We start from the raw sequence: 13,784 nt of genomic DNA on the forward strand, positions 1-13,784 counted from the left end.
GAGTGACTTCCCACACATCAGAATGACCTGGGCTGCTCATTACATGAACACTGATGTCACACTGGACTCCCATTGACTGTTTCTATGACTTATTTTACAGCCAGCTCTGAGCAAATGTTCTATTTTATGACACTTTTGTGGTTTGATTGCTTAGTGAGACAGAATAACATGCACACAAGAACAACTGACCTGGTCTTAAATTAAGAAGATTAAGGAATGTGACTTGGGCCTTGTGCGGAGCTAAAAGAAAATTGGGTTTCTAATCAGGAGGTGTTAAATTGCATTTGATGGTCCGTGTCCAATGAAGCAACACTTGCACTTATTTTACCCTCAGAGTCAACCATCAGACCCAGAAGCAAACCTATTTTTGAAAATTTCTACTGTGCTGAAAAAAAAGGGATAAGTTCGCAAACAAGTAGGACTTCACATTTTTCCCAACTTCCTTTGGTGGTTTCAACCCTGATAAGTGTCTATTTTCAGGGGTTGCGCTGTGTACAGCATAGTTTTGTCTCCACCCAAACAATAAGGAAGTGGAAGTTTTAGTCTGGCAAGCTACAAGCACAGTAAATTAGAGAAAACAACAGCACAGTCACTAATAATTGTAAAATAATGTGAAGTAAATACTAGATGCATTAACTGTTATTTTACTTTTAGTAGTGGATAGATAGAGGCAAAAGCTCTCACTATCTAGTTTCGGTAACACTTTATTTGAAGGGGGGTGAATAAGACTGACATGACACTGTCATAAACATGACATAACACATGTCATGAACATGAATAAGCCTTCATGAATATTTATGACTGTTGTCATAAAGCGTCATTAGGTAAATCATGACACTTTTAATACAAAGCTGACATTATTCAAAATGTCTTTGTTATGACAACTTGACATTAACCAAGAAATCATTACTGATTTCAAAACTATGCTGTACACAGCGCAACCCCTGAAAATAGACACAAATTTGTTATAAAAGTATTACTGATTGCACTTTAAAAATTAGGTAACTTTATGTTATTAAAGGTAAAGTTTAAACAGTAATGATACAACTTAAATTTTAGGTGCCAAAACTACATTGCTCTTCCAACGTATTACAAATACACGAAAAATAAATCCAGGACCACCTTAGACATATTGGAACGATTGGTATGCATCCTTCCATAAATAAACAACACCGGAGGTAGAAGCTCTGTTTTGTGGAAACAGGTTGAGCAAATAATAATAGCAAATTAAGTATTAAAATTTTATTTCTTATTTCTGGTACAACATAGCATCTAATCTCACACTGATTACACAAAATATATAACATTTTCTCATATATTTAGACTACCTTTCCAAAAGGTCCCCCCCCTACAGCGAAACCCGAAATGGTTTCTTCCACCGTGGAAGCCTCGGTCTCGGTCCAGCACAGCGGTGACTGCAAATCAATGAATCCGCCTCAGACTACTCGGATACGGACCGAAGTTTGGATCGTTTACCGAGGGGATTCGTTAAAATCCGGACACTTGATAACAGGGACATGTCTACAGCAAGTATGGACAGAAACTTATTTTCGTCTCCTTTAGCGGACTAGAGAGGACGCGTTGTCTTTTTTCAACCAATATTCAACTCAAAAGTGGAGTTTGGTGCATTTTTGCTAACTAAACGTAACTAAAAGCAACTCCTTGTTCAGGTTGAGAATGATTTTTGCAAATACTGGAAACCCACTAAGGACTCCGTATCGCAAACAGGTAAACACACTCAGTCTGCCTTTTTTTTTTTTTTTTTTTTTTTTTTAACTCCCGACTCCTCTAAACTACCTCTAAGTTAAAGTCGCAAAATTAGTCTCGCAATTTGAGAGCTCTAATTAGGAGCTTTAAAGTCGTGTTGGTGTACGGTGGTTAATTGTAATTGCCGCGTTGTGTTCTTGCTAATCATTTGACATGAACTACGAATAATGAAAATCCCTTCTTCTCTGGCAGTAGTCCAGGATACGGGACACAAACAGTCGGGACACATAGTTACGTAAAACACCAGTCTCTAAAAGCCTCTCATCACTTAATTTGTGTGGTATTTCTTTAGAGCAAATTAACTCTTTTAAAATGCATAGATAATCATACTTTGGCCCTAGTTGGTATAACTAAGGCATGCGTTTCTTTAAAATCTATTGTTTCCAGATGTTTGCAGTGTACAAATCATATATTACAAATCATACATTCTTAGTATCGCCATAGGTTATTATCCCACACTGTGCACGACTAATACACTCATTTTCTCCAGTTTCCTTTTGGTTCTTTAAGATGTTTTTATTGGACGCATATACTCTGCATTGCTCAGGGTGTTTTATCCTGTGGCTGGAGCTTCATGGGCGAGGCCTGTTACTGGAAACCCTGCGTATATTTCCGGCGAGCCTATGAGGGCCCTGCTGGTCTGGAGCTGGCTGATAAGATGCCATCCTCTCCCTCCCACCACCACCGCCATCCAAGCACTGCTGCTTCTGAGCTGCCTGGCAGCTGTATGAAAACAAAAATTCCCTTGCAGTTTCACAGGAAAAGGGGATGTTGTAATTCCCGAATCACAGGCAGGGAAAAATAAGGCTCAGGTTCCTTCGGTTCCTCCCTTTTACCACTGCTTTGGCTTGGGTGTTTGTACATTTGTTTTAAACTGTCAGTTAAACTGTTTTAATTCCACACATTGATTTTGGTTATTTGGTGTTTGTTGGTACATCTACAGCTCGCTAACGCTGCTTTTATAATAGGCCATATACAAAAACATACATAAGAAATGTTCAACAAGGATGTTTTGCTTTAGATTTTTATTTTTTTTAAATGTGTTACATTGTCAGGACACAATGTACTCAATATCCAATGATGTTCAGCTTTGTTTAGCTATTTTATGTGCTGGATTTTATTGAATAGACTAAGAAAATATGTCGTAATCTTTATAATAATTAGCCTTATGATTATATTTAACAACTTCCAATGAAGATTTATAGATGTAGAAGATTTAAAGCATGCAGCATCATTACTCATGACAACCAGTGAGTATTTCCACAGTTGAACTGGCAACATTCATAAGACATTAGTTTGTCATGCTTGTTTCATGCTCAAAGGCATGCGAGACAATTGACCAGTCAGTCATAAGAAAAGGTCCTCTGGGCTGTAGTCCCGACTTGGGTTGCTCAAGCCTGTCACCACCTCATGCATGGGATTCCATGAGCTTCCTCTCGGCTTCGGATTCCTCAGAGAATGGTGGGGGTTGTGGGGTTGGAGATAATCAGTATCAGATAGTAAGGAGGAGGACAGATCCCTAAAGGCGAAAAGTTCCACCAGACTAGGACATCTGGGTTTTGTAAACAGAAAGGACAAAGTTGTGCAATTATAGCCCTCTCATCTGCATGGGAGAAATGTCCAAAATACATTCCAGAGACTTCGAAAAGATCTGGATGTACACAGCCGAAACCAGATATTTAGATGCACTGTATAAAAAAAGACACTCTTGTCTTTGGTTCGTCATTGTATGACATTAAATCAGACTAAACATTTCCTGTTTTAGGATGACTCAGATTATTTTGACGTGGTAAGTGCCATAATAATGGGCAGAATTTTTCCGTTGCTTTCTTCATATGGGCAATCTACTTACATTTTCTCAATATTTGTTAGAATTGACTTTTATGCCATACCATTCGAATCAAACATGCTTGGTATCTCGTTGCAAGCTTGGCACAAAATTTTGCTGGAATTTGCCCCATTCTTCTCACCGACACAACCGGCAAAGAATGGGGACAGGTTTGAAGCCCACCTTGTTTTCACTACTCCTTTTCAGCTCTGCACAAATATTCTCTATGGGACTGAGATCACCTCTTTATAGTTACCATTTCGAAACACTTTCTTCCCTCTAACCTTTAGGTTGGCGTCTTGAGAGGTTGCGTCAGTATTTCCATATTAGGTTCTTTCCTCGTGATTCCATTTTGTGAATTACCCCAGTGACTCCAGCAGCAAAATATAATAATAAATATACTAATAAATATACTAATAAATATACTAGTCACTATGGTTAAACACTTCAATTTTAGTTTCATCAAACCACAGCACATGTCTCCACATCTCAAGGTTTTTACCACTGAGTGTAATAATTTGACCTTTCATTTTGCTCTTTGAGTGATGGTTTTCTTCTTTATTGAATGGCCTTTCAGTACTGAACTAAAATGTGACCTAAAATGTGAATAACAGTCTTGCCAGTTTCTGCCAACATCTTCACAAATTCTTTCGTTCTCTGGGACACAGAAGCCATCCTTCTTTTTCAACAGTATGATGGCTGAAGATTCTCATACTGTTTATACTTGTGCATAGCTAAACAGAAGAAAGTCTCTTCCTGATATCTATATGTACCGTTTTGATTTTCTTTGATAATGCCGCACAGCAAAGCAGTGTGTGTGAGATATTTCCTTAAAACACATTCGCAGGTGCGCCTCCATTTAACTGAAGTGTAAAATTGATTTCTCACAATTTCCTACCATTTTGTCAAAATAAAGTATTTATATCATCCTATCTGACCTAGAACAGGAAAAGATTAGTTGTCGGGCAGTGAGAAAAATGGTTATGTATATTTATTATGCACTGTATATTAATATCTGCTTTCAACAGTTGTCTTTTAAACTCAAAAAAATATTCTGAGATTAAAAACTATAAAGCAGTCTAGCTCTACAATAAAGAGCTAGACTGAAAAGTCAGCCATTCTCAATAAGCAACTATTTGAACCTGGATTGAGAAGTTAGTGCAACACTTTTGTATTTGCTGTAGGTTCTTGTGGACCTGTTCTGTGATCGGAACCGCTCCCATGAGCATTGCTGTTCACTGAAACGTTAACTAGCCTTACTCTAAACCAGGGGTCTGCAACCTTTATAATCCAAAGAACCATTTTTTCCCCCATCAGTTTACCTAAATAAAACTCATTTAGCAAGTTTATATGTTACATTACTATTAGAAAAACGACATCTTATAATTTTGATACATATCTAGTGTAAGAAATGTGTTGTAATAAAAATCCTCACCATTTAATTTATAGGTTTTAAAATAGAGAAAAAACTAAACTTTTGCAAAAAAAAAAAAAATAAAATAAGGCTGGATATGTTTTCTTCTAAGGCATGTTGATAATCCAGGAGAAAGCAAATTGTTTCCATATTAAAAACTAGATTTAAGAAAATTTACACTACTAAAGTGTTTTTCGGTTGTTCAAATACTTGTGGCTCCGGAGCCACAGTGATTTTTATCTGTTCCGTATCTGCTACAGTAGAACAGCAACTGAGTAACGTCATATTTTCCTTTTAACCTTGGTAAATCTCTCACTACATTTATTACCTAAATGTACAGCACAGTTGCTTTTTTATGTGGATTAAATGTCAAGCTGTTATTGTATGTTTTCACTCTTCAGCCACCTGTTGCCTCATTGTCCCACCCCATGGCTCCACCTAGCCCAAGCACCAACAGCAGCACCAACAACAGCAGCAGCAGCAGTTCAGGAGGCTGGGAACATCTCAGCAAAACAAACCTCTACATCCGAGGCTTGTCCCCTTCAACCACAGACCATGACCTGGTCAAGCTCTGTCAGCCGTGAGTACTTCACTTCCTGTCCCTGTTAGCTCTCATTGATTAGTTATTGATTTTTTTTTTTTTCTTCCTAAGCCAGCTTCAGTTTGCAGTGGTTGTCACTTATTGACATAAACTGGTAGAAATAGAAGAAAGTGAAAAGGTTAAATGGTGAATGTATTAGCTTTTCTGTGAGGATTGTGAAGTGCACAGATGTTAAAATGTATTGTAGAGCACTAAAGTAAGAAGGGCAACTAACATTTATAATAAATTGTAGCCTTTTCCACAGAAAGCTTTTTAAATATGTCCCATGTTCTATTGTTGAGATGTGTTGAAGCTGATGAGTCTCTATATGCTCAAAACAAAAGTAATTTTAATTGGAATTGGTGCGTTCAGTCAACCTTCTCTTACCAAATTATACCATTATAACTGAGTTAATTCTGCAATGTTGGATTAGTCTATCCAAGTTCATAATGGTATTTCAAAATAAACTTAGTCGTTTTCACAGAAACCGTTTCAAAATCTGCCATTGTCAGAACATGCTACAGCTGATCCTGTTAAAAATAAAAACAGATTAAATTTGGTGGAAGTGAACAAAAGCTGACAGAAATTAGAATTAGTAATTCTTGAATTAGTAAAATCAGAGATGACTGTGCTGGCCTTCAATTTTTATTTTTTTTTAATAAAAGGACGCTGAGACTTACGTGCACACTGATGCGCCACTCAATCACCTCTGTTTGGTGTTTGGCAATTACCAAAGACGAAAAGTGGTACCTAAAGAGGCGGACTTTTCAATAGCAGAATTTCAATCAATGTCGGAAGAAATGACAAAAGTTGAGATTGGGTAGAACTTAAACAATGAGCGATAACTACAGATAAGTTAGTGTTGCGATTCTCTGCAAAACAGGTTTAAGGTGATCTTGTCTGATTTGCACTTGGGAACTATCATAGAGAAAAGGGGCACATTACAATGTGTGTTCCTTAGGGCTAATAAGCCCCTTTTTACATTTAAAAAGGGGAATAGATAGCATTAGATTTAACTTAAATCTTAAATTACTGCATGCAAGCAAAAAAAAAAACAATTACATTTATAAAGTGTTTCTATTTAGATTCTTTTTAGTATATCTTATTGTAGATAGTAAATCGGAAGCGATGTCAAAAAAAGTTATGTACCCTACACATAAATGTACTACAATATTCTGTTTAAGGCACTGCAATGGCAAACATACCGCCATTGTAAGTTAGGAGATTGGAGTTCACAAGATAGAAAGGTCATCAGTTCATGCTCTTTCACCTGGTTTGGATCCGCCTTGATTATTAGCTAAAGTGTCCTTCTGACTGATTGCAGAGTGCATTGTGTCTCCTATCAGCAGCAACTGCAGCTGTTTTAAGACAAAAGCAGACTTTCTCTTTAGATTACCCTAATCTTGTTTTTTGTTTTGTTTTTTTTACATTTTTTTACACAATCTACAACCTAAAATATGTTATCTTTTGAGATTGAAGTTTTGACGTACCTCGTGAGCTCTGAAAAGCTGTTGTACAAAGCATGTTCTATGAGTATCACTTACATTATAAAGTTTGCTACAAGAAATGCTAATCAGTAGCTGCATCATGCATAAAATATCCTTAAAATGACATTGGTGCTCCTTCATATGGTATCATCAATGCCCTCCTTTTGTTCTGCATGCAGCCAACAACAGTTTTGAAACTGTGGCATAAAATAGTCTTTGATCACCCCAAAGTGCAGGGGCTTTACCAGGATGGTACCAAAGTAAGCTGGCTCCGACTGAAAGAGGTTTTGTTTGAAGAAGCTAGATAAGATCGGTGTAGTTTGGCTTGAGAAAAAAAAGGGACAAGTTGAGATTAGTGTTTTGCACACATGCTGGGGTTTTCAGCACCACATGGAAACCACTTCCTGTTTCTCATATTTGTGCAGTGATGTCATGGATTGTTGCTCAATCCTCCCTCTGTGTGAGTTTTATATAACTGTCTGCTTCTGGTGTATGGGCCTGCTAACTAAGGGCTTCATTTCTACTCCTCCTTTTTTTTTAGGTACGGCAAAATAGTATCAACCAAAGCCATCCTGGACAAAACTACAAACAAGTGCAAAGGTGTGTCAAGTTTTAATTGTTCCTTTGTTTCTTTAGCAAATTCTCAGGTTAAAAATAAAATCTCAATAAGCCCACCTGATATAAATTGACTTTCTTTGAAGTCCCCAACGTTATAGATACCCAATGTGAGGAATTTACCAGAGCATCAGGGCTGTGGTTTTAGGTGATGTGGCCGGTTCAGGAAACAGACTACCAAGCTGTTAATGCTGCCTACCAGCTCAAGTTATTTTCGAACACAGCTCTGGTGTGTGTGGATTACGGTTGTCGCCTGTTTCCTGGGAAGAATTGACCACATTTCCTTCTTCCTGCTGAGTGGCATGGTTGGTCTTTGTCCAGTTCTGGTAGCTTGCTACTCAAACTAAAAATGACATAGTGATTGCTTTGTCAGTCTTCCTTGGGATTATATAGGCAATAGGCACCCAGTGGCTTTTAGCAGAAATTCACATTATCAGACTTTCTTATTTGATTATACACATTAGAAGTATCTTAGTAAATTATTGTAGCTTTTAATTTACCTATATTCCCCACTATGATAGCTTTCAAGACTTTGTATTAACCAAAACAAAAGATTTGAGCAAAGCGCTTCGAAATAGTCTGACCTCTGTCTAAGCTGGGAGTGCATTTCTCACAATTGATTTTTATTAAGGTTAAATATAACAAATGCAGAGGAAGACAAAGCGTGTAGGTGCACCCTGTTTGTACCCCACAGGACAAAGAGCTGACCTGCGCCAGCAGTATCTGCATCCTCAGCTGTTTTTTTCTTTCAACCAAATGAACACAACAGGGTCACACACAGCTAATTTGTGTGCGCGCTCGCGCGTGTGTGCGCGTGTTTATGAATATATATATATATATATATATATGTATATATAGATTTAGACAGAGACTGAAGTATTTGGTCATTCTTCTATCCGTAATAGCTCAACCGCAGTCAAACTGGATGAAAGGTGTCTGGGAACGGAAATTTTCAGGTCTTGCAGCAGAATCTCGGTTGAGTTGTGATCTGTGCTTTCACTGGGGAATCCTAAGTCACGAATATGCCTTTCCATTGGGACTCCACCTGTATGCATATAAGCCCACTGTCCTGCTGGAAGATGAACTTCCACCCCCACTCTCAAATCTTTTCCAGCCACTATTCCGAGCAATCCAGTTTTTAGCTCTGTCAAATATCACATCAACTTTGAACAGCTTCTTCGTCTATGAAAAGCATCCCCTCTGCATGATACAGTCACTACCTTGTTTCACTGTGAGATCAGTGCGTTCAAAGTGTTAATTTTCCACCATGCATAACTCATTGCATAAAATGTTTTATGGCTTCTTAAAGGCTATCTATTTACAAGTGATACTAATACATCTGAAAGCATGTTTGTTACACTGGATTTTATATGAGTATGTCTGATACTCATATAAAATCATATATGTCTGATACTCATATATATACCTATATATATATAAAAAGTATATTCTTCAGAACATACCTTTTATATCTTTGATTTTTGTAAAAAAGTAGGAAAATTGTGTATCCTTCCCATTCCCATTCACATCCTACTTTGTTTTAACCTTTTACATAGAATTGCAATACAATACATTGAGGTTTGTGTCATGACAAAATTTTAACTAGTTGGAAACATTTTGCAGGACATTTGCAATAAAAAAAAAAAAAAGAAAATTTAACACCACCCTAACTGTGCTGCTAATCCCCTCAGGATACGGTTTTGTGGACTTCGATTGTCCTGCTGCAGCCCAGAAGGCCGTGGCTGCCCTGAAGACTTCTGGTGTCCAGGCTCAGATGGCCAAGGTAAGAGCTTTTGGCAGACTAATCTGGGTATCTGACACAGACACCGTGACGCTGCTGTCCTCCACACGATGAGGGACTCTCTGTGGGGAAAAACAGCAGCACATGATTTCTCAACTGTATGCTCTGCGTGTCCTGTGCTCAAATGGTTTGCCTTTAAACTTGTCATCATGGTGTCAGAGCTGAATCGTGGATGTGCTGTGTTATTTGTGCATGTGTTGCATGACTTAGGAGCTGTATTTAATTTGCTCAGGGCCATCTTTATTAAGACATGGACAGTTATCCCTTTGAAAATCCGAATGAGTTCCACATTTATTGCAGCTGACATGTTTCAACATAGATTTTGAGAGTTAGTCTGATACACTGCAAGCAAAGGAATTAAGACAGTCGAAAACTCTTGAACTGTGTTGTCACTCTTCTGTGTATCTAAACATGTTCTAGTTGTGGAGTTGTTCCAGCCTGAATGTGAGGAGGATTTGAGACAAAAAGTAAAAATATGATAAAAATGGTAGTTTTTGTGTTTTTCAAAGATTTCAAATGACGGTTCAAAATGGGTTTAGAAAGCTATGAAATCAGAATGTGTGACGAGCTCTAACAGAACCTTTGTTACTGAAAGCAGAATAGGAAGTAAATATGTTTGTGTTGTTATAGCAACAGGAACTAGTAGGGGGAAATGAGTTCCCTTCATAGCACTAACCAAGAAACAACCTCATTTCCCCCTCTGTAGATCTCTTAGGCTACAAAGGACGTCAGTGTTTAAATTTTAATATGAAACATAATCTATAGTATTAAATATGTAACGTTTGAGCTTTTCCTGGATGATATTTTGATCTACCAAGTCATCCTTCAGTAGTGTTACTATTTCAGATACAGGTGGTGAGTGTCTATGAGTCCATCCATGCAGTGTCTGTACCTACGATAAGATCTGTTGCGCTTAACAAATAGCATTCGACATATTTTTTCTCGGCCATTGCTGCAGTGAGTCGTCATTGATTCTATTAGGAGCAGAAACGACGTCACACTGTGTTGGAGAGAGAGCTGTTGTTGTAAACAGGGTTTGATACTTTTAAAATAAAGACAAAGTGATCACGTGGTTCACATTTCAAACTTTCTTAGAGTTTCCAGATAAGCTCTTAAGGTTTTGAAAAGATTACCGACGCATGCAGATGCAGATTAAGTTCCTCGATAAACAGGTTGAAAGTTTGACAGAATAAAACAGACCAACTACAGTGGTATATGTCCAGCGTACTTATCTATTGGTTCAAGCTCAGCTCACACCTTCACAAATGCCACGAAGCATCTGAACGGGGCTAAACTGCGTCTCCTTTTTTGCTCCTGAGTTTTAACATGTGAATCAACCCAAACTTCCAGCATGAGATAGATAAAAGAGAGCCAAATATCCACTGTAGTTTAGCTCTCTGTTGTAGCAGCCTAAAATATCTCCCTGTATATCTCTATAGAAAATAGTTTTCGTCTCAATAATTTCCCTTGTCTTTTGCATTCTCTGACCTCTTTTCCAAACACGTCAGTAACACTGAGTACAACTAAGCTCTACTCTTCTTCCCACAGTAACAACTTCTATGTTGAAGAGTGCTGCTGTCAGCTGGTAGCGCTTAGAAAAAGATTGCGTTTCAAGCTTATGTCTTTCTGAAAGTTGGTTTCCGGGAGCAAAGGGGGAAATAAATTACCTTTCTGTTTTTGAAGATTCACCAGTTTCCCCATAGGGATTTCAAGTAGGTAAATCTAGGCTGTTTAATAATATGGCTGTCAAACTTAATTCCTTAATTAAGACCAATTTATTTCAATGTGCGCAATAAGCGCACAGGCTTCTGTACTTTTTGGACCTCGCCCGCACTGCAATGGAATATTAATCCCTTTTCTAGTTCAGCTGTTTTTCTATGTTTTTCTTTTAAAAAAATGTCTCTGCTCCTACTCGGCACCGTTTTGTGCAGTTTGGGAGCACTCAGAGCAGCTGTGGGCGCTGCTCAGTTACGGCTGAGAGGGAGAGAAACAGGAAGAACACAGGAATTATTTTACTGTTATAGACAAAAAAAAATGTAGCACAGCATCATTTATCATGCAGTTATTCACTACCGAAGCAACACTGAACTCGTATGAATAAATGAAAAACATGAAAAATGTTTTCATGACCATTTCTCATGTCTACGTTTCAAAAGAAACGTAGACATGAGAAATGGTCAGTCTGTTACATCTGTCCTGCTTCAAAAAGGACTTTATTGATTCCAGTTTCATTGTTGTTCTGTCACTTAGTCCCTTTCTTTCATCAGATCAGCCTTGTTTCAGTTTTACTTTAATTAGACCTTTCTTAGTGATTCTAAAAAGCTCTAGAATCACTCATAGAATCACTATTCTATTTAGTTCTTGTGTCTAGTTATTCCAAGTTATTCTAGTTTTATTAGGATAACAATAAAACTCATTCTTAGTAGACATAAGAATGAATCTTATATCTACTCATTCTTTCACATTAGATTCATTTCCTAGTCCCCTTTGTACTCTCCCTCGCCCCCCGTGCCACTCGCTCTCTCTTTCTCTTTCTCTCTCTCTCTATCTCTCTCACCTCAGTCTGCCTTCTGCTCTTTCCCCTCACACCTGCAATCAGTTAGCTAATCAGCCCCGGTCTATTGTTCCAGCATTCACTCTTTCAGTATTTCAACACTTGTGCTGTCACTCCTCACTGCTGGCTCCTGTCATATCACTGTTAATTCCTGGCTGTTGTTTTTACCTGGATTTTGCTCCGGCTCCCTGTGATTTTTGTTTATCTTTTTATTATTATTATTATTATTATTATTATTATTGTTATTATTAAACATCCTTCATCTACTTGCTACCTCTGCCTTTCTGCATTTCTGTCCAATGCAACCACTGCACACCATGGCAATATGGAGAAGTTAATTAAGGATTTCTGCTTGTTTTAATAAGCTCCTCCTAATGAATCTTCCTCAGGAAAACAAAACGTGTCATAATTATACAGGTCAACTTTTTTCTGAAAAGTCAGACCTTTCTGTTTTCATTAAGGGTTTGAACAGCACATTAATAAGTATTCTCCTAGCAGCACTTTATAGGATGAGTCCAAATTCTGTCATACTCCTCAATGTTACATTTCAATCACTGGACTCTGTTTCTTTGTTGTAATCTTTCGTAAAATCTGTTGTCTTTCTTTGTTTTCCTCCATGACAGGTAAAATTAATTTATCTTTCTTGAGGATGTTCTGCATAAAACTACTTCTGGCAAATTGATGCAGTTATAATAAACACACATTTGCATAAAAGAAGTATGCAAATGCTTCTGCAGTTATAAGCATTGTCCACCCCCAATGCTTATAAGAATATTTTAAACATAAAACCTTTCTGTTGCGGTACACTAACAACGTTGGGGAAAAAAAAATCTACAATTAATTAGTGATTAAATAGTTTAGTCAGATGACAGCTCTAATTAATAGCTTTAGGGAATTGGTGTTATATTTTATTAATTAACCATTTGTATGTGTGTCAGCAAACATATAGAGAATCACAAATATCATGCTTTTAATGACTAATTCTTCCTATCAAACTTGTTAGTTAATTCACATTTCTAATGTAGTTGTCTATTACGTTTATTTTGTGATTTAAAAAACAAAACAATCTTGTCCAGATCCAAGTGTCACTGATGAATATTAATGGCATAACTTCTGCACAAGGACTCATGGCTGTGTCTCAAGTTTCTGCTGACTGTGTTAAAACACAGCAGGAAGTCAGCTGAACAAAACCTCGTGCCACAGTGGGCTGCATGTACAGATCTCTTTGCCCAGTGACATTTCTTACATAACCTTCCACTCCACCTCTCCCCCCAATTAAACTCCCAATTTAAACTGGGAACAACTTAAGAAGATCAACACATGAAAAACCCCAAACGGAGAAGTAAATTAAGTATAAAATCTTTCAAACTTGATTCAACTCTCATTTTATGAGCACATCATTCATACTGGTTTTACACACTTTGTTTTAGTCTCTTTAATTTTCCCTCGTTTGTCATCATGCAGCAACAGGAACAGGACCCAACAAACCTCTACATCTCCAACTTGCCTTTGTCTATGGACGAGCAGGAGCTGGAGAATATGTTGAAACATTTTGGCCAAGTTATTTCCACGCGCATTTTGAGGGACCCCAGCGGAGTCAGCAGAGGAGTGGGCTTTGCCAGGTTGGATTCTTGTTGTCTGTCTAATATTATGTGTTGAATGTAAACATAACTTCTGCAAATATGGCAGAAAGGTTTGGTCTCTCTCTCTCTCTCTCTCTCTCTCTCTCTCTCTCTCT

The 13,784-nt window shown here is 37.7% G+C and overlaps 1 protein-coding gene across 1 annotated transcript in view; it reads left to right on the top strand.

Annotated features, from left to right (window-relative positions):
* Positions 1-1,377: 1,377 nt before the first annotated feature.
* rbms1b (RNA binding motif, single stranded interacting protein 1b) overlaps positions 1,378-13,784 on the top strand; it is a 19,380-nt gene continuing 6,973 nt past the window's right edge. The window contains exons 1-5 of the mRNA XM_007546598.2: positions 1,378-1,728; positions 5,411-5,589; positions 7,618-7,676; positions 9,383-9,474; positions 13,511-13,668. Of these exons, the coding sequence (XP_007546660.1) occupies positions 1,678-1,728; positions 5,411-5,589; positions 7,618-7,676; positions 9,383-9,474; positions 13,511-13,668 (539 nt within the window). The 5' untranslated portion in view covers positions 1,378-1,677. The remainder of the gene's footprint in view (positions 1,729-5,410; positions 5,590-7,617; positions 7,677-9,382; positions 9,475-13,510; positions 13,669-13,784) is intronic.

The sequence above is a fragment of the Poecilia formosa genome, unplaced genomic scaffold, assembly GCF_000485575.1.
Source record: "Poecilia formosa unplaced genomic scaffold, Poecilia_formosa-5.1.2 Scaffold16, whole genome shotgun sequence".
Lineage (NCBI taxonomy): Eukaryota > Metazoa > Chordata > Actinopteri > Cyprinodontiformes > Poeciliidae > Poecilia > Poecilia formosa.